Source organism: Cynocephalus volans, chromosome 5, assembly GCF_027409185.1.
Source record: "Cynocephalus volans isolate mCynVol1 chromosome 5, mCynVol1.pri, whole genome shotgun sequence".
Taxonomy (NCBI): Eukaryota; Metazoa; Chordata; class Mammalia; order Dermoptera; family Cynocephalidae; genus Cynocephalus; species Cynocephalus volans.
In genome coordinates, this window is record NC_084464.1 from 100,227,836 (window position 1) to 100,249,796 (window position 21,961).

Below are 21,961 nucleotides of genomic sequence, written 5' to 3' on the forward strand. Positions count from 1 at the left end.
AAGTCATTATTCACACCACACTGGGCAATATGCATTGTAATTTTTAACAAATAATAGGAAACTGTTAATGTGTTCACAGGAAATACAGTTTTGTCTCGGGCTGCTGTGGTCATTTATCAGCGCACTTTGTGAAATCACTCATTTGTTCTAATTTGAATGTAAATGACTCTAAGGTTTTACAAATAAGGTGACAGACTCACATAAATGTAATTGCAGGGTTCATCTCCTTCTTTTTATATATCACTCATTAGGTTATGAATTAAATACATCGTATTAAACCAGGGGCATGTCCAATGATGATATTGTAATGGCAAATTACTCTATGCTATTAGAGGTGTATTTTTTATTCATGGACATTAATTTGTCATTAAGCGGCATTAGTTTAGCACTTTTATGTGAAAAACGTGACCTGCAAGATGAGACGTGCTGCCGGAATGTGAGGGGACGGGGACGCAAGGGCTATAGGTAGAGCATTTTATCACTACTAGGAAACCAGAGAGGGGTTTTGTTTTGTTTGTTTTGTTTTCTGCTTTTACAGGCATGAAAGATCATTTCCCCAGATTAAAGGCATAGTTCTGTTTACAGTGTGTACATTGGAATGATCTAGTAAAGCAAAGCCCAAATTCTTTCTATCCGTCATTCAGAAGCCAAGAACAAATGTAAAGGGAACCGGAGGGAAGGAGCCCTCAGTCTCCTCCTCTGTAACTGGTGCTTATTCAGCATCCGTGTTTTCCTTTAGTTTTCCACTCGCTGGGCTACACTGAGAATTAGTCATTTTCTCCCTTCAGTGACAGTACAAAGCTTTAAAGAATGTTATTCTCTCAGGGCATGAGGGAGAATTCTGGGTAATTTTGTTCCTTTTTTTTTTGCGTAAGCAGTAATTTTACTGTTGTTGTTTGGTTTTTTTTTTTTTTTCTGTTTTGTTTTGTTTTGTTTTTTATTAAGACAATACTTTTTCCACTTTGAACTTTGAGAAGCTCTGGATCCTTGAAATACCTTGACCAGGCCGAAAGTATCTGAGCGCTGCTTTTTCATCATTTTGCAGATGGTTGAATGTGGTTGGGAAATGTCTGCACTCCCCAGTTGCACCGTGGGGCTCTTGAGGGTCGAAATCAGGACTTGCACTAATTTATATCTCACCCTCTCTCTATTCACATTACATGAGCTCAGTATGTGTTGAGGGAATGAAAGGTGCCTCCATTTAGTAATTTGTCTCTGCTTTTTAAATATTGAAATTTTATGTTTGCTAGGAAAAATATATTACCAGGCTTCCATTAGTTTTATCCATTGAATACATTTTTTTTTAATTGAAAATATTTTCTATGGGGACTGAATTTGACATGGAGGAGCTTACATATTTTTCATTATAATAGATTATCATTTTTAACTAAGTAATACCACAATGACTTATAGGAGGTTATCTCTTCTAAACAATGTATTATTATAATTTTAATTATTAAATTAACAGTATTGCCTGAATACATAATATATAGTGGGTGTTCTGTATAGAATAAATTATCCTCAAGGTTGAGAAGAAGTTATAACTCAGGCTCATTTTTCTCCTGCACTGAGCCATTTATATCCACATTAGAGAAGACAGATGATTGTACCAACATATATATTTAATATACCCATAATCAAATACACTAATTGAGTGCTCCTCCATAGCTCACAAGAGCTGATACTCTTGTGTTTGGAGAAAGTTAAATTACAAAGTTTGGAAAACATATTACAAATGGCTTAATCTTTTAGATGTTTTTTAATCAGTGAAAATGATTAGAAAGGATGGAAATGTATCAGACTTATTAAGGCATAGCTAACTACTAATTATTTGTTCTAATGAAGGGTATTTGCTATCTGGCATGGGTAATCCAGAATATTATATTTGCCAAATATCATTCATATTTGGCTGTGAAATGCATCGTAAGATCTTTAGTAGCCATTTTAGGGTCCCAATTAATTTTTCCATATGCTATTATTATTATTTTTTTATTCCCCAAGCCCACACCAAAGGATGTCAGTAGGTGACAGCCCAGAAGTATGCTGGCTAGCTGGGGAAGTTATTTTGGAATTTTAATTTGATATGTGGATAATCTAGGGCTGACTTTATCTCCTTTGTGAGTTTTTAAAGAGGAGAAAGATTATCTTGAATATTTCTAATATTATAATTTCTAGTCTATGCTAACTATTGTTAATTGGACAATTTTTAAAAATCACTTTCAGCTGTACTTTTCTTCTTAAAAACAAAATATTTCTAATTTTTTTTAATGCTAGAGCTCAGAATCGATAAAGCAAACAAACATCAAACTCACTTAATTCCATTATTAATACATACTTGGAAATTGCGGTGGTTCATTTGAGATATCAGTCCTCCCACCCACCCTCCACCTGCAAATGTTTCTACTCACAGTGAAATGTCTGCCCTCTTCGCTGAGGCTCTGCCACCTTTCTGCTCTTATCCCATCAGTTACTTCCTGTGTTTCCTGTGGTTACCATCGCTCCTCCACTGACCCCTTCCTTTCAGTTTGTAAACAGGGTCGACAAGGTGGAGAAACTTTTCTCCATCTCTCATGACCACCGCCTCTCCCTTCCTTCACTACCGAGTGTGACCGTGTCTGCACTTCCCTACCTTCTACTCGTTCCTCAGCCCTATGAACTCAGTCTTCTGCCTTCATCACTCCCCAAAAGCTCTTGCAACAAAGATCCCCAACACCACGGAACTGTCAGACTTGTATCTTACCGAGACACTGGCTGCTCCTTTCTTTCCTGCACCTTTCTTTCTCGAGACCCTCTCCTACTTCTCTTTTCAGCCCCTTCACAAGCTCCTCATCCATGAGCTCCTTGGATGCCCGGGGGCACCGGGCTCCATGCTGGGCTCTTCCCTTCTGCTCACTCACTCTCCTGCCGGCGTCTGCTGAGGGTTCCTTACCCCAGTCCTCCACCTGAGCTCCAGCCCTGTGTGTTCAGCCCGGATTTCACTTGATATTCCACGTGCACCTCAAATTCATCCTCGCCAATGTCACACAGTCTTCCCCATCTTCGTTAAGGTACCATCATCTTTTTAGTCACCCAAACCAGAAATCTTGGTGTGATCTTACACTCCCATGCACCACTAAATGCTATTGGGCCAGCCTCCCAAATAGTTCTCACATATGCTGCCTTCTGTTTCTCCTCATTGTCATCGATATCATTCAAGTCTGGGTTATTTTTCCCGGAATTTCCTGTAATGACTGAACTGTACTCCCTACCTGTCATCTAATGTTAATCAATACTGTACAGTCTGTTATCTTTCTGACCCACAAAACAATTTCTTAACCTAAAATGTAAGCTAGCTCTCCATCTCCTGGTTTTGGACTAGTTTTCCAACCCTGTCCTTTCTCTTTCTTGTGTCCCTAATGTACCTAATTCTTCCTGCACCCCAAAGATAGGTTGTCTTACCTCCAAGCCACTTCCTTTCAAATATTCCACAGGCACATTACCTTTCTGAGTGTGAACCCAAGTCAGAAACCCAGGAGTCATCCTAGAATCTTCTGTCTCCTTGTGCCACACATACACTGTCTCCAAGACCTTTCAGTGCTGCCCCCTTTTTTTCCCATCCTTTTCCTTACTATTTAATTAAACGAAATAATGTCAATAACAGGCACAAATGGCATAAACACGTTGTGGGGAAAAAAGCACAAGGAGCTGTTGTAGCTCTACTGGTGGGAGCAGAAAGGTGTGGAGGACAGGAAGTAGCCTCGGCTCTGGTGTGCAGCACACCCCAGACATCAGTCTGTGTGTTTCCCAGGGAAAATCTTTCTCTCATTCTATTTCCATTACCATGGTCTTAATTCAGATCCCCATTACTTATTTCCTGGACTGAAGAAACTTCCTGCTAACCAATGAAACTTCCTTCACTCTCGCTCCACTCCAGTACCTCCTCCAGAATTCTGTTTGATTGATTTTGAAGTTTTTTTTTTTTATCAATGAAAAAGTCTGTTTGATTGATTTAAACAACAACAACAGCAACAAAAACTTGATTGTGCTCTCGCTTAAAATCATTCATTATTCAGTGGTTCACCATAGCCTTCAGGACAGGTTCATTCCTCTTAATTTGGCACATAGGGCCTGCCTTTATTAAGAAACTTCCTATCTTTTTAATCTTTTTAAAAAAAACAATTTACTACCCGCATGCTATGCCACACTCATTATGAACTTCATGCATTTCCCTGTACCTAAACCTCTTTGTATGATGCCTACCTCTCTGTGGATTATTTTTCCCTCACTTTGTCACCTTCTGAATTCCTACTTAACTTTCAAGTACTTGGCTCATGTGTTATCTCCTCTTCCAGAGCTGCCTGATCCATCCACCCAGCTAGAGTTAGATTTCCCTCCTCTTTTTTAGTGATAGGCAGTCTTGTGGGAGGCTGATCACACCATGTTGTTTGTGTTGACTTACTTAACCTTTCTCCCCGTGATATAAGTTTACGTCCTGAAGTTGTGTGACCTTGGGCAAGTTATTTAACCACTTTGCCCCTCACTCATCGTCTGTGAAATCCAGATATAGTATCTTATGTACAAGCTACCTTTTAGGGGTGTTGAAGGATTCAATGAGATAGTGCATGCAAAGTATCCTACAACACTGTATCCTACACCAGTAGGTGCCCTAGAAACCAGAGCCAATATAATGTGATGCTTCACTTGTGAATTCTTCTATTAGTTTCACAGTTACCCTCCTACACAACTCCCTCACCTCTGTCTTTCCTCATTTCTGGAAATGTCAGCAGCTCTGCTACCTACTTTGAATCAAAAACATATTGGATAAGTTTGTTCCTGAAATTTTGGGGAGTAATCACCGTTCTATAAAAAGTATTTTTTTCTCTTAGTCACTTGTCTTTGATTTTGCAGAAATTCTTATATTGTTTTTTTTTAAGTCACAAATATTTAAATGAACCATCACTCCCTGCCTCTGAAATGTGAAGACATCATGTATATTGAAATGGTATTTTAATAAATAATAAAATAAATGCTTTGACAAAAGCAACAAATTACATGGCATTGATGCTTTGTAGACAGGGGGTTTGCTTGTTTCCCCTGTACTTCCTGTAAATAAAACATCTTGCCTCATCTTCATATACACGATTCAAGATACAAATAGAAAAAATCTTTCATCTCTAGTTCTAGTGCATAGTAGGTACTTAGAAATGCATGTTATTTGATTAAATTCCTTTTGCATGCACCATGAGAGCTCCCTGTGATAGAATTTATTTTTAATAAAGTTGCTTCCTGACTAGAGGAAATAAAAACATTGTATTTGTTTAAAAGAAAAAAACCTAAGTTATTCCTCACTGGGAGACTGCTATCCACATGTCTAGCCTCCCTCCAGTTGACTTTCCTTCCTCTGGCTTTCCTTCCCAGACTTTTCCTCCATTCCTTTCTCACTGTCTATCCACAAGTATCCTTTAGAGCTGGCTACCAACCTTTTTCTCACTGCACATCAAGGAATACCTGCTACAGGCCCTGTGAAATGGCTGCTTGTCTGTGTCATTGACTCAGCTCCAGGTATTCTGGCCTTAGCCACGCACATTAAACATAATGTTTAACATCAGAGGCAGGGATGAGGGGCTGGGGTCACACAATTAGTTTGTTGCATGAATATAGATATGCAGGTTAGAGTCATTTCTTTCTTTACTCAAATGCATACCTCAGATCAATGCTTCTTAAACTTGACCATGCAAGGAAACAAGTGAATGGCTGGTTAACCACTCCAGAGTCTGTGATTCTGGAGGTCTGAGAAGGGCCTGAGAATTGTGTTCTAAGAAGTTTTCAAGTGATGCTCATGTTGCTGGTCTGGAGAGCACAGTTTGGGAATCCCTGCTCTAAATACCGTGGACACACTGCTTCTCATCAAGTCCCTGCCTATTTCATCACTGCCACTCATATTGTGAAAGTGTCATCATGTTTAGATTAATTTGGACTGGTCCTAGTTTAAGGGTAAAAATTGTTGATGTTATGTTATCCTTCACAGCAACCGAAATATAAAAAGCCAAATCAAAAAAGAGCTGAAACCAAAAAAAAAAAAAAAAACCTTCAGTCCTCAATCTTATTAATAATAATGATTAAGACAAACGGTCTATGTGAATAACTGAGGGATTCTTTGCAAACCACTCTGTTGAGTGGTTTATCGAGGGACAATTTGAAGTCTGCAGTATTGGGCTAATTTTCAGCACCCTGACTTTGTGTACTAGAGCTAAGTAAGGAAATATGAGGGGTCTTCAAAAAGTTCATGAAAAGATTTGTATTATCTTTTAATTCCATGTCTCCATGAACTTTTCGAAGTACCCTTATACATCATAATTACTTCGATATGCTACTATTCTTTTTAAAAAATTTAAACTGATTTTGCTTCCCAGTTTTTTGGCTAAAAAAAGTTTGTAGTTATTGAAATTTTAGTTTTAAAACCCTAGTTACCCAGATAGACTATTTTCAATTTAAAAATATGTACATTAATTTTCCCTACATAGTCCATTATTCATTGGACATCTCCTATGTGCTGAGTCAGCTTTAGTAAACTTCGAAAGAGCGTTTTGCTGCGCATAGTGGCTGGAGCAGAATTACTAGTTGTTGACGATGCTGACAATGTTTCTGTCCCTCCTTCTTACTAGAGTTCCAGCTTACTAGAGACTTTCCCGAGGAACAATATAAAATTATTCATGAGCCTTGGATATTATGCATACAATTGATTATGAAAATATACTAGTAACCTAATTGTAGAATTCCTCTGTTATATAGCACAAACATATTTAAATAGGCTTTCAAAGACTGCAAGAATTAGAGTTCACTACGGTTTTTTTCCTCGTATTTTTTGAATTTCTGCTAATATTTTGTTTTCATTTAATCAAATTGTATCATATTCATATTTATATCAAAACATGAACATATAGTTACATACCGTTGTCCAGATATATTTACGTATTTGTGTACAAATATTTTTATATCTTTCTATATTTATACATATAAAAATATCTGGGTTTACATTATTTTGTCATATCACAAGTAATCTGGCTTGCATGGTCAGTGAGTTGCTCAGTTTTTCTTCCATAACAATTAGACTTTATCCTGTAAACTCTAAGAAGGTATTGAGAAAACTCACATATGCCTTTACATACATGATAGACATGATTTTTTTCCTACATGTTTCATCCCAACACTGTTAAAAGGTTTGGGTTTGGTTTATTTGTTGGTTTGTTTCAATCTGTTCCAAAGGGCCCGCCCAGCATCACACATGTACACCCGCCCCTTTATGTTGCTTTCTCTGCTCCTGGAGTACAGTTCTTTCCTGCAGCACCAGGTTGGATAGTCACATAATATCTTGATTTATAACTAGGTTGTAATCCAAATAGGAAACAGGTGGAATCACAACTGTGTATGGTGCCTTGGATATTAATGGCTTGCCTCAGCAGTGGAATTTCTAAAGCTGTATACACTTTTTTGTCTTAATTATGCATTCATTAAAAGCTTTTATACCCAACAGAATAAAGTAAATATTTTTTGATCTCCATAGTGTGCTCCCAGACTGTAGATTTGCACAGCAGGGTCTTGATAATCTGAATAAATTGTATTTCCCCAAGGAATTTATCTTTCAAATAAGGTCATAAAGAAATGTAGCTCCCCCATCCTTAGATTTCTTCATGTGCCTTTTCTGCCGTGAATAATATAGAGCTTGGGAATGAGAGTGTGGTACAGTAATACAGACTTGCTTATGGTCCAGGATAATGTTTCAATCCATTTTTCTTGGTTATCTCAGGTGAAGTGCTTTTTAAGCACAAAAGAAATGAATGATTTTACATGACAACTATGATTTTTACTGATACGTGTAGAAAAACAAAGTTTATATTAGACATTCAGTGTTTTCTTCCCTCCACCCAGTGAATAAAATTTATGGAATATACAAAGCTATAGTTTAAGCACTGTTGACAGCAAAGGGAATAATAATAATGATAGTTACTGTATGTTGAGCATCTACTATGTGAAAGGCACTTTTTATATACATTTTGGGGAATCTTTATCACAGATCTGGAATACAGTGTCACTTTCCCCAATTTTTAGCTGACAAAATTAGACTTGGAGAGGTTAACCATTTGCTGAGGCCATCCTCATGGGTCAGCTTCAAGTTGTGTGTTTTTCCTGCAACTCCAAACTAAAGATGTCACCAGTGCTTGTCCCCACAACTTATGACCCAGTAAAGGAAACAGGGAAAATATCAAATTGGAAACTCAAATAAATCTGCACAATTAATCAAACTTATATTTTTTCTGTCATAAAGAATGAGATGGCCACACATCTGATACTGAATGGTAGTCTAAAGACAGCACATATTGTTGTGAAAAGTTCAGGCAATAGCTTTTTTTTTTTTCCTCTTTCTGGGCTGTGATGTTTATCTCCAGTGTAACTAACATGCTATGCATGCATCTTTATTCAATTATTAAAATATTAAAATGTCTAATACATTTATTTAATATTTAATACATTTTTTATGCTTAAAATATTTAAATATTTTTGGAAGAGCAGTAGCATCTATGTTTTACTGCAAACTAAGAAATAAAAGCAATAAAAGTTTAATTTTTTAAAGTTATGATTTTTTTTTCTTGCCTACCCACTGTACTCAATCAAAACTTGCTAAGTAGCCACTTTGTGAAGACAGACAGGAAGATCTAAAGAAGTAGAGATACTGTCTGCACCTTTATGCACAGCTGGGGAGAAAAGGGTCAAAGGATCTGAGGAGCTAGTGCAGTGGAAAGTCAGAAGAGGGAACAGTCCTTCAAGCTGGAGTGGTGTGCCCTTCCAACAGAGTTTTTAAATACTTCACGAATAATAACTGTTTGTGACAAAGGAGTTTCGAAATCCTCCTACGGTCTAAGGGAAAATTGCATGAATTCATTTACACTTGATAATGTCTGATATACTTTTGGCAAACAGTGTGGACGTTTATGTTTTTCTGATCATCACCCAAGAGAAGTAATGTTTTTTTTCAATGTTCTGGGAAGAGGGGGAAAAAGTCTAATATGTGGACAGTCAGAAGACCCAAGATTCACTGTGGAAGCCTCATGTACCTGGCACCATATTTACCAATTGTATATGAAAAGCCTTATACCTAGTGAGCATCACAAGAGAATTTCTTAAGCTCAGACCAAATACTTGAGAACCTTTCTCAGTTAATTGTGGGAGATCTGTTCATTTTGCCCAGTTGTGAAGCCATATCTGTAACCAAGCTCATTCCATGTGAAATCATGGATGTGCGTCACTACTTGTTGCCTTTTTTCATTCATAATTTGACAAATATTTTTTGGTTATAATCTATGAGAAAATCATTATGACTGGCATTGTACAAGATACAAAGAGCATAAGATGCAAAACCTACTTTTTACTGGTTTTCTAGGAACATTTTCAATAGTTGGAAGATGAGTTATATGTATGAAAAGCTTGGTGCCATGTTATTTTGTATGTGATAGCAGGCTTGGAGTCGGGGGCATTGGAATTCAGTCAGTACCAAAGGGCCTCTTACCATATTCTACTGCGTTTAGTCCCTATAAGCAGCTGTTACAATGTTTTTATTTCACATTAACACTGCTAGAAATCAAACCATACTGGCTTCTATGCAGAGTGGGCTTATCAGGCTATTTGAAATAGATTTGGGAGGGGCTTTAAAAAGAGGAATTCTTGACTTGCATAGCAAGGATCACCTTTCGTTTAGAGGAGTCCTCAAAATGTGATGTAATGTCAACATTTATATTAGAACTTCAAGTTTCATATGTGCTATTACATGATGAGCATAGAAACTACCCTAAGCATCTTTATCTGTCATAAAGCATTGAAATGTGCTTATTGGGGTGACAATTTGAAGGGGGGACTGTTTAAGTGAAGAGCATCAATAATTGGAAATAAAAGGTCAGAATTACATCAGGAAAACACAGCATTGTTAGGATAGTCACATCTTTTGAGTGTTATTACCCAGAAAAATCTGGAATCCTGTTCAATTTGATCATCTTGGAAAGGGGAGATTCAGGAAATCAAATTGGCATTACTCTTATTTTAACCTTCAGAGAAGCTTATCATTATCTTTAACCCAAGTCACAGTTTCCCGTATTGATAGTACATGTTGTTGATGCTTATTTTTCTTTCACAAGTCAGTGATATTCCCTGAACTACATGAGCCAACAAGAGAAATAGGTGTTATTAAGGCTGTATTTTGCACAGGTATTCTTAGCATTAAGTCAAAGAATCTCCCTCAGATTTCTGAATCTCATGAGTCTAACAAAGACTCCTAGATTTGAGGCAGAGTGTTTGTGGGACAGATACTGGGGACAGTCTGCAGTAGATGCAATCACATGGCAACAAATATTTTTTGTGTTCTGTATAATTCCTAAGCTAGGAGCATGATTATGCTGCAGTGCTGGGTAGGGAAGGAGTTACTGACAGGCCAGGGAGCTATAGGAGAAGCCTAAACTAACATAGACTATGTTTCGTATCCTATATAGGGATGGCCAGTGCGCTCGGTGCGGCTGGTCACACACACACACACACAAAAGAAATACAGATCACTGACCCTTGGCTTGTATCACTGTTGGCACACAAGATGCATCTCTTGGCTGTGGCATATATCAGCTAGGCTGTGGGTTATATGCAGGGAATATGCTGACACTAGTCATGAGACTACATGTCTTTCTACCATTCAAGAATGTGTAGTAGAAGGCAAGTGAGTCTAGGGGACATTATTTAGGGATAGGCTTAAATCTACTATAATTACAAAATAAAGTCTTGTATGAACTTTGGTCAGTTATGATTAGTACCTGCTTACTTGAGATATTGAGAGACATCTCTTAATCAATGGCCAGTCACTCTGCTACAGACGACCCTTGGGATACACAAAGGCCAAGGCTCATCTTCCCTTGCTTTCTTCACTGGTTTGGGGAGAGTGGGAGAAGGACCATGGAGTTAACCTACAGCCCTCAACATGCCCTACTTCCTCCCACCCATACCCATATCCTAAATACCTGATAAGTAGCCTTGAAAGTGTAATTACATTTGAATATAACCCAAAATATGACCATATTTGCCTTTCTTGTGCTTTTTTGTATTAGTCTGTTTCTGTTGCTTATAACAAAATACTCGAAACTGGATGATTTATAAAGAAAACAAAATTTATTGTTTACAGTTTTGAGTCTGGGAAGTCCAAAGTCTATCTGATGGTGGTGACAGTGACCCAGGGGTCTCACATTGTAAGATGGTGGAAGCAGAGAGAGCAGAGAGAGACAGTTCTACATGCACTGTCCTTTTAAAGCCCTCAGAACCACGCCCATGACCACCATTTTTAATCCATTCACTGCTGCACGGTCCTACAATCTAACCACCTCTTGAAGGCTCCACCTTTCAATTACCATAATAGGATTTCCCACTCTCTTAACAGTCACAGTGGGGGCCAAGTTTCTAATGCATAAGACTTTGGGGACGCAATTGGAGCTTCAGTGAGTATTGGGGGGACATAATTCAGTATCTACACCTACCACTATTAGTAGTTAACCTGGGGAAAACCCATTTTAATGATCTGATTAAGGGACTAGGGCACATGGAAAGACTGGATTTGGGGAATATATAAGGTTTAAGAATTATTGAAATAGAAAAAGGCAAACCGTTTTTCCTCTGCTCTTACACCACAATCGACACTCAAGATTTCTGTGACCAAATTTGGGTGAGGGCGGTGAGGGGAGTTCCCCACACACCAAGCAAGCAAGCAGTTCTGCAGCACACACTAGCAGGGTGTCCTCTAATTCAGTTCAATTCTGACACTATCTGGGTGGAGATAGCGCCAGATCACACAAGTTGAGGACTAATTCTCTCAAGACTGAGCCTCACTTCCAATGTCAACTGTAAGCTCCAGGTTATTTTACCTGTGCTTCTGATGAACCAGCTATAAATTGGGGTTCGCACAGCAACCTCCTTGGGTTCAATTAATTTGCTACTGTACATTTACCAACTTATTACGAAGGTCATTTTAAAGGACACAAATAAACAGCCAGATGAAGAGATACATAGGGTGAAGTATGGAAGGGTCCTGAGTGCAGGAGCTTTTTTACCTATGGAACTGCGGTGTGCCACCGTCCTGGCACGTGGATGTGTAAAACCCCATGTGTTCAGCTCTCCACAAGTGATTCAAACCCTGTCCTTTTAGTTTTATATGGAAGCTTCATTACATAGGCATTATTGATTAAATCACTGGCCATTGGTGATCAACTTAACCTTCAGTCCCTCTACCGTCCCCAGAAGTTGAGAGGAGGGGAGTGAAGCTGAAAGCCCAACCCTCTAATCCTGCCTTATACTATCCTGTGACCAGCCCCCCATTCCAAAGCTACCCTAGGGGCTGCCAGCCACCAGTCAATTGATTATCATAGAAAAAGACATCACTTTGGAGTATCTAAGGATTTTAGGAGTCATATGCTAGAAAACAGCAACAAAGACCCAATATATATTTCACAATATTACAATGGAACTTGGAAAACTGATATTTATTCCATTGCTAGTGCTGTATTTGGGACACATTTCATGGCTCTTCTGTTACTTAACTTGTCATACACACTATAAGTAACAAGTAGAAGGAAAAAGAGAAGCCAAACAGTCCTAACCCAAAGGAAAATAAATATTATTTAAAAATATTCCCTGAAGAACAATGTATGCACCATAATTCTGAATAGAAACTAAATTTCAAGTGAGAAGCAGTGTGACAGAAATGAAACATTTTTAGGCCAAAAAAAATTTTTTTTTTCTTTTGCTCAAGAGAGTTTCTTGTTGCTGAGCTATAACTTCCATTCATAACCCTGGCCTCTACCTGGGTACTTGGATTTTTAAGTCACAGAATTTAAGAGAACTGAAACAGTCTCATAAGATACTTTGACACAGGTAGCCAATTGATAGAGGAAATAATTATCTCTTGGGCTGAAAAATTTTGAGTGGATTGAATTTTTTTTTCTCATGGAAGAATGATTATATTGTGTTTGTCCATGAACACTTTCAACTCTAGTCATTATTACCCCACTCAGAAAACTGAATGACCACTGGCTTTGCCATTGTGTGCATGTGTTAGAATGCCAGAAAGAGGAAGGGAAGATGGGGGAGGTCAGTGAGGTATGAAAAATGACTTGATTTGGATGAGGTCCAGAATTTATCACTTTTGGGCCTTTTGGCTAGATCAAGTGCAGAATTAGATAGACATGTTGGAATGACATGGTGTATTAGTCCATTTATGTTGCTTATAACAAAATACATGCAACTGGGTATTTTATAAAGAAAAACAAAATTTATTGCTTGCAGTTTCTGAGGCTGGGAAGTCCAAAGTCCATCTGGTGGTGGCGACAGTGACCCAGGGGTCTCACGTTGCAAGACGGTGGAAGCAGAGAGAGCAGAGAGAGAGCAAGAGAAACTCTCCTCTTCTTTTGAAGCTCTCAGAACCACACCCCTGACCACCATTTTTAATCCATTCACTGCTGCACGGTCCTACAATCCAATCACCTCTTCAAGGCTCCACCTTTTAATTACCATAATAGGATTTCCCACTCTCTTAATGGCCACAGTGGGGACTAAGTTTCTAATACAGAAAACTTGGAGAACACAATTCAAGCTCCAGTGAGTTTGGGGGGGACATAATTCAATCCACTATACGTGGGCTATTCTGTTTTTGCTTAATTATAAGTAAACAGAAAAAGCTCAAAGACATTCTTTCATTAAACACACATATTGAGCATCTGCTCCCTAGTGGATACCAGGGACACACGAAGAGTAAAACATAATCCTTGCTACCATGAAGCTTAGGTTTGGTAGAGGAAGACAGATCTGTAATTAAAAGATGCTTACAGTAGCAAGTGCTATGCTAGAATCTGCAGAGGGCAGGGTAGAAGCGCAAAGGAGGAAGTGGTCGATTTGACCTGAGCCAGGAAAGTTGAAAAGGCAAAATGAGTTTATTCATTCAGCAATTGAGCTTGAGCTCCTACCATGTACCTGGTGCTACTCTAGGCAGTGAGGATACAGCAGTGAACAAAACGGGCAGGTCCTGCCTCACATAGAACTTACTTATTAGAGGTTGGGGGTTGGGGAAGACAAACACATTATAAACAAGTAGGAAAATAATTAAAGAAGATGATTTCAGGTGGTGGTGGTGAGTGCTAAAAGCAAATAAAATGGAGTAATGTAGTAGAGGGTGACATGGAGAGGAAGGGGTATGTTCAGACAGAACAGCAGAAACAGGATTCCTCATCCACAGGAGTTTTGTACATGCTGCTTCCTCTGTTTGGAATATTCTCCCTGCAATCCTACCACCATCTTGTTTTAAATGTAGGTTTTATTATTATTCAGTTATGATGAGGCCAGTGGATCAAGAGACAATTGCCATTGAAATGATAGTTTGTTACTCACAGTTCCCAAGAGGAGGGGACAGGCCACACCATGCAGGGCCACATGTGAAAGCCCCAGGGCTGATCAGGAGGTAGAGGGAATGAGGGGAAAACATGAGCAGGAGCCTTTACTATGGTTTCTACGTGAATGAAGGGGTGAAGTAAGGTAAGCAGGCTTAGGATCGGCTAGCTTGAGTAGTTTCAGTGGGCTCTGAGGTATAGGGCCTGACTCTAGTGGTCTGGTATCCCCACCCACCCTTTGTCAAGTTAATGTCTGTTCTTCCTTCAGCTGTCAGCTCCATATGTGTTCTCAGGGAAGCCTTTAGTAACTTCCCATGCCAGGTCATATCCCCTATTATGGGAACTCAGAGCCTTATATTCTACCCTTTTTAACCTTTACATTAATTATAATCTTGCATTTATGTATAAATTTTTTGATTTATGGCTCTCACTTCCAGTAGACTATATGTTCCACAAAGCCTGGGCTCACCTACTTTTGCTTGCCATTTGTTGCCAATGTCTGCTGTGGTTCTGGTGCATGATGTGAATGTGTAGGCTCTTGTCACAGCTGGGGCCAAGTCAAGGTAGATGGGAGGGTTACTGCACCGCAGGATGAGAAGATCAGCAGGGTCCAGGTCACCGAAAGCTCTGTGGTGTTACTGAGTGTGGACTTTTTCCTGTAAGCATATGGGAACCTATTAGTCGGTTTTAAAGAGATGATCAATGTGGTCAGATTTTTGTAAAAAGAGAGGACTGAGAATTTGATAGTGGATGCAGGAATGGTAATTTAGGACACTGTTTCAGGAAGTCCAGATAGGAGATGATGAAGAAAAACAAATGCTAAGGTGGAAGAACAGACAGGACTCGGTGATTGACTAGTATAAAGAAGGAATATGGGCCAGCTTTGGGGTTCCTGATGTGGGTGGCCATTCTCTAAGAGAGGGAATACAGGAGAAGATGCAGGTTCACATAAAATAAGTTCAGTTTGTGCCTGTTGAGTTCAGTATGGCTGTGGGACATCCAAGAGAAGATGTCCTCTTATAGGCAGTGAGGAAAATGAATTCAGAACCTAGGAGAAAGGCTTGGATTGGTAATATAGGTGATAGATGTAGGAGGCATTAACATACAATTAATTTATTACTCAGTTGTATAGTTTTTGCTTTGGCCATCCTCTCTCCCTGACTTAATGGTGCACCTTACTCAAGACTTGCATATCTAAAGAGACCACATTCTTCATTTTGACTTCGTTGCATCAGTGATGAATCATGGATTATGGATACCAAACAACATGCTCAAATATTGTTTATTGCTCTTGCTCCCTCTCCCCCTCCCCCTAATCTACTGTATACTTTCCATGTGCCACTCTGTTAAGGTAAGTGCTTCTCATGTATTATGTGCAAGTGTCAGAGCTAGATTTGAACCAGGTCTGCCTGACTCCATGGCCCTTGCTCTTCTCTACCAGCCTGGCTGCCTCTGAGTGCCTGTGGTGGCTGATGGTTTGTTCTGCCTAGAATGCGATTATTCTTTTTCTTTCTTCAACATATAAAAGACCTCTTTTTAGAAAGTCTAGAAGTATATATACAAAGACATTAATAGTGATTATCTCTGCATGGTAAAATTATGAATGATTTTTGTTTTCTTTTCCATACTCTGTATTTCCTGAGTTTTATGAAATGAGCACTTATTACTTTTCATAACCAGAAACATAATGGCACTCTTTCTAAAACAGCAATGATTTTTTTCCCCCATCCAAGTAGGATAGGTGGGCATTTAATGCAATTTAACTATTGCTTCCCACCTCCCCCTATCACATTAATGGAAATCTGTAAAAGCAGTATTATTGGTGCTCATTTTGCTTACACATGGCCTTAACCAAAAGGACAAGAAGTGAGGGTTTTGCTCACAGCTCACAGAGCCCGTCTGCCGCAGTAGGAGCAGTGTGTGCTGTGGCACCATGGCCTCAGGGAGGGCAGGTTTTCTTTTTTCTTCAACTCCCCACTTTATGCACTTTAAGTGCTGAGGTGCCAACTGTGCAGGGCAAGGAGAATGGCACCCTCTGCCATACATAGAAGGCACTGGAGATTTGGGGAAATTAGGTTTCTAAGCAGAAGAGGGGAGAAATGAAAAAGAAGGGATGAGAGCCTCCTTACCTTATAACTGACGCTTCTGCTGTACATGAACACGTGTCAGTTCAGTTCCCTCTTGCTGTTTAGTTGGCCATGGCACTTGTCCATTTAGCCTTCTCAGTTCTCCAGTAAGTAACTGGAAATGGTTTGTTAGATTGGATTGGGGGTATATAAAATGATAGCCTTAGGAAATGAAAATATTTCAGAACTGATTGTGGAACACAGCACTGAATAATTACTTTCAAAAGAAACAGCAGAAAAGGAGCACAATTTTTAATTCTTTGTTTCTCTATAGTTTTGAATTGGACTGCTTTTAAGTTGTAGGCTTCTAACTGGAAGAGACCCAGTAACTCCATATGTAGATAAAAAGATGCTTAATAAAGAATATTAGATTACCACTGCATAATCCCATTCAAACGCATAGTTGTGCACACCTTTTTGGCAGGAGAATAAGTGGAAAAAAAGATGTTTCCCGAGCTTATCACCCATCTACCTTTTATTTTGCCGGGTGTAGTAGTTTCAACTTCTGCTCATGCTCCCCTCTGCTGGGTGCTGTAGCTGGACTCTGGCCACCTCTTGGGCATGTGCCTGGACACTTGAGAAGCACTGACTCCCCATTAGGCTTCTGGGGACTGCACAGTAATTTAGTGGGGTGCCAAAATGGTATCCAGGGTGCTCAAGCAGTTAAGCTTGTTTTATAGAGGTAGTTGCCAGAAATAACTTACTCATCCTGAGGAGATGATCTAAGGTTTGCAATGGAAGCTCGATGTGCAAGAGTTACCAATCCTAAGTAAGATTTGGAGAACAAATTTAAACATTTCTTGAAAAATTGGTGCTGCTATAAAAATCTTTAATATCCCTTTTATACAATCTGCTGAATGGGAAGCCAGGATATTTTATTGAATAGCTAGGAGAGGACCCTTAGATATCTGAGTTGCAATGGATTATAGTGGTCATCTGTGGTAAACTTCATTTTATTCCTTTTCAGTTGTGTTGGCAAATAGAGCGATTAAGAGCCAGAGTCTTATTTTAGCTTGACTCCTGTGAGGAATATAATTGAAAAGTCATCTCCCACTGAAAGAAATAGAATCTAAAGTAGAAAAATTTAATTTTTCCTGAGTTCAGCGTCTATCCTTGCACTGATGTGTGGAGCCATAGTGATGATGCAGCTAATACTGTGAGAGCTGTTTTACCATTATTTTTATCATATATTTTATTATTTAAAACAGCACTGTCCAATAGAAATATAATTGGAACCACCATGTAAATTAAAAAATTTTCAGTATCTGCATTGAGAAAAAGTAAAAAGAATATCAGTATTGGTTCATAAGGTTCATAATTGTGACAAATGTACCACACTAATGTAAGATGTCAATGATAGAAGAAATTGGGGGGGGGTATGTAAACTGTCTGTACTTTCTTACTCAGTTTTTCTGTAAACCAAAAACTGCTATAAAAATAAAATCTATTACAAAAATTAAAAAAAGAAACTGGTGAAATTAATTATAACATATTTAACCCTATATATCCAGAAGAATATAATTTCAACATGTAGTCAATATAAAATTATTGTTTTTTGTTATTTTTTTTACTCCTTGCACTTGGTGTGTATTTTATACTGACAGCACATCTCAGTTCACACCAGCCACATTTCAAATGCACGACAGCTATATCAGCTAGTGGCTACCGTGTTGGGCAGCACAGCCTTAGAACATGTTCATTTAAACTCTTATATAGTATAGAAGCAGACACATTAAAATAGAATAAAAATATTTTAAGAAAGAGTTCTTAATACTCTTAGGCAACTAGAAAAGGGGGAAAGAAAGTAGTGGAAAATTACTTAAATAGGTCAATAGAGTGAAATAGCTATCGGCTGGCAGTTTGCATTTTATAAGTTACTGGAAAATATTGCTCATATATAAATAATTGCAAGTTAAAAATGAGAAGAAGGTGGGACACGACCCACTCTCCTTCTACTTGGAGTAGGTAAGTTTTGCGTTGTCAAGCACGTGCCCACTCTGATTCTTGCAGTTATAGTGATGAAGGCTCCGTGGAAGCCGTGGCTCTCTGGAGGCATTATTGTAGAGCCTGGCTATGAGTTTAAAGCTTGCAGAGCAAGGTAAACTCTCCCCAAATTGAAGCATTGCTACAGAAACTCTTTGAAAAAAATTTCTAGTAATGAATCCCAGTTTACCTGCCCTTGCATTATCTTTAGTAGAAAAAAAAAAAAAAAAAAAAAGCTGTAAAACCGGTAAGGTTAGAAAAATCAATTGTCTTCATTGGTAAAATGTTTCTAAAAAGTTGCAAAGTAAAATTTCAGCCAGTGAAACGAGAAACCCCTTTTACTCCCTTTATTAAGATACTTCTAAGTGTACGGGTTTTAAAGGGGTAAAGTGAGAACAAATTACGAATTCTAGAGAGGCACTTCTCTATGCAGAGCCTTATAATTGAAATATTTTACAGTAACAGTCCCATTTCTTCCACCCCTGTCATGAAAACCTTTGTGAGTCACTCTGAATTTCTTGCCTGCTCTTTCTTGGGTTGATTTCTAAGAGACCTTTTTTCCATTTTTATGTTTTTGGCACCCAGGAATTAAATAGCTTTAATTATTTGGATCTGTACAGACTTGCTGATCTCTTTAACCTCACTTTGTTGGAGAAGGCAGTGATCGATTTCTTAGTGAAACATCTCTCGGAGCTCCTGAAGAGCCGCCCGGAAGACGTCCTGACGCTGCCTTACTGCCTGCTGCAGGAGGTCCTGAAGAGTGACCGCCTGACCTCCCTGAGCGAAGAGCAGATCTGGCAGGTAAGGGTGCTCTGCACGGGTCCTCTGTTGGCGTTGAGAAGGCATGACATGAATGGAAGTTAAAGGACGAGGAACAAGGGTCACTGTTTTATCTGGTTTGGTCCTCATTGGGCTTGAAGTTTTAGCAGACATGCTTCCTTGATGGGCCAGTGATTGGAGAGCCAGCCCTTGAGGCTCGGAGGCCTCAGCAGACTCTGCAGCCTAATCAGGGAATCGCAGGTGAGATTCTCGAGCCCCTCACTGTGGCTCCCAGAACCTAGCATGGTGGCGTCAGAAAGAGTCAAGGGATTTTTTTCCCCTGATGAAAGTTGTTTCTTAAACTGAATATGAGAAGAATGGATTGTGAAGCGATGTTTATGCATACTAAAAACCAGTGGAATCGGGATAAATTCTGGGCTTTCCTGTAAATAATTGAGAAACGTTTCTTTGTTGCAATAGAGAGCAGCTTGGACTATAAATGAAATGAAGCTCTTTTTGCAATTGCAGTGGGAAAATCTCCCTCCTTAGTTCATTCTGCGTTCATTGTTATTTTCCTAAGCCTTGCCTTTTCGCCTGACATAGCATTCTTTTCACATTGTGTCGCTCCTTTGTCTAGGGGACAGGAGGATGTTTTGTGTTTTGAAGTTGATTATTCAATTTAAATCCTCTTCTGCTCATCTGCAGTGACTTCCTTGAACAATCCGCATGGTGTCTTTCGGAAACAGTCAGAGCCCATCTTCCCCCTTCCTCTGACACTGTCTGTATTACTCTCTGAAGCACTGGCTAGCCATTCTGTTACTTCTGGTGCACCACGCCTTCAAGATTTCACCATCATTTGAAATATAGTTATACACAGAAATCAAAGAAAAATTTCAAGTCTTCTCTTAGCTGATGAGACAGTGAATCCCTGGCATCTTATCAAATGATATTCAGGGAGTACTTTAATTCTGGCCCAGACAGACTCATAGGTAGCTGTTAATTATCCAGCATCTGACTGTACTGACTGATGATTTTCCTGATGCCTTTCTCCCTGGTTCCTTTCTTTGTATTACTTTAATCAGCAACTTCCCTCTTCATATTGCTTCTACCAGTGGGAATCAAAAGCTGCAGCATACTGAGGGCCTTCTGGGTCCCAGGCTCCTTGTAAACTTATTGACAGCAGGCCTGAAGAATGGCTGTTATCACCCCCATCTTCCACATGAACCAGAGGAGGCTTCAGTGCCTTGTTCAGAAATAGAAAGCAGAGCCAGCCTTCAAATTCAAGTTGGCTGACACCTGCCCCTGTGTCTTCACTATGTCACACTCTCTTGACAAGGGAAATATAAGGGCAAAAAAACCCCATAAACCTAAGTCATACATTTTTGCTGCTTCTGATAATGTTTGTTCAGAGAGAGGTTGAAAGTGTTGGTGAGAATGTAATTTTGGTAGGTATTTAGATTATTTGAAGCATTCCCCTATTAATGCTGTCAACCGAATTTATTTTGGTCAATTTGAAGTGGGAAGTAGCCAAATTTTCTTCACTTCCCAAGGGAAAGAGAAAGACTTGGAATGAATTCTGCATTAAGTTTTTCTAACTGAGTTGAGATCTGAGGCCAGCCGTCCTTGTGGCTTCTGTCTCCTTTAGTGGCATGATTGAGGGCACTGCCAGAGATCAACACAGTAATGTGCGGATGTCTGAGTGTTGAAAAAATTCCATACTGTCCACTTAAGAGTTATCATAATTGCCTATTTAAAGGTTACTAATATTATAATGTAAAATGTTAAAAACTGGTTTCTAATGCTGGCAATAATTTTTTTATACCTGGCACTCAAGAAAGAATTAAAAGACTCACATAAATATTATCAATTTAGGCATTCAGCAGGCAATAAGAAACAATTTTTGCTTTGTCTTAGTAAATAAGTAATTTCCTCATACTCAACCCAATAGAGAAAAATCAAATCAGACCAGGTCTATTGCCTCCAGTACAGTTAAGTTCATCATTTTTGCTGAGGTTATACTAGTAACGCAATATATCATGGAAGAATCTAATATTCAGCCCAGGGTGAAGATTGGGTATGCCAGAGGATTAGTGTCAGGGCGCTTTATAGAAGTGAAACTTGATGGACAGGCTGGAGACAGATCTACAGAATCTCATTAAATTGTTGAATTGTTCATTACGGAATGTTCTCACTGTAATAAAGTGCTCATTGACTTTGACAAATCCCCATCCCATGTCTTAAAGAAGAACAGTGAAACAAGAGGTGTTGGGGAGGAGAAAGGAAATTGGCACAAAGTAGGACAGATAATAGAAAAGTGGACGGAAGAGTAGTGTTATTTAATTAATATGTGCAACTTGTAACCTAGGTTAGAGCTCAATAAACACACACAAACGTTTACACAGGTGACTCTTCCTCTGTTTCCTGATAATGTAATCTAAGACAATCCCTTTTTGGGTGAAAGTCTACTTTTCATTATTCACCAGACTTCACATAGTCTGGCTCTGAAGACCTGTCATAAGAACTTTCAAATTTTCCTCACTGAATAAACTCTTTCCTACTTTTTCCTGCAATTTTTTTACTCATTCCCTTTTCTTGATAAAATGTGCCACAGGCCACAATAACCGTTCTGGGGATCAGTGAACCTGTGAAATC

The 21,961-nt window shown here is 39.0% G+C and overlaps 1 protein-coding gene across 7 annotated transcripts in view; it reads left to right on the forward strand.

Annotated features, from left to right (window-relative positions):
* Window positions 1-21,961, forward strand: part of KLHL32 (kelch like family member 32) — a 154,314-nt gene that overhangs the window by 88,225 nt on the left and 44,128 nt on the right. For 5 of the 7 annotated variants that reach the window (XM_063097563.1, XM_063097568.1, XM_063097564.1 and 2 more), the window contains one exon: window positions 19,136-19,351. The exons of the other annotated variants lie outside the window; for them this stretch is intronic. In XM_063097563.1, coding sequence (XP_062953633.1) covers window positions 19,136-19,351 — 216 coding nt within the window. The remainder of the gene's footprint in view (window positions 1-19,135; window positions 19,352-21,961) is intronic. 7 annotated transcript variants of the gene reach the window in all.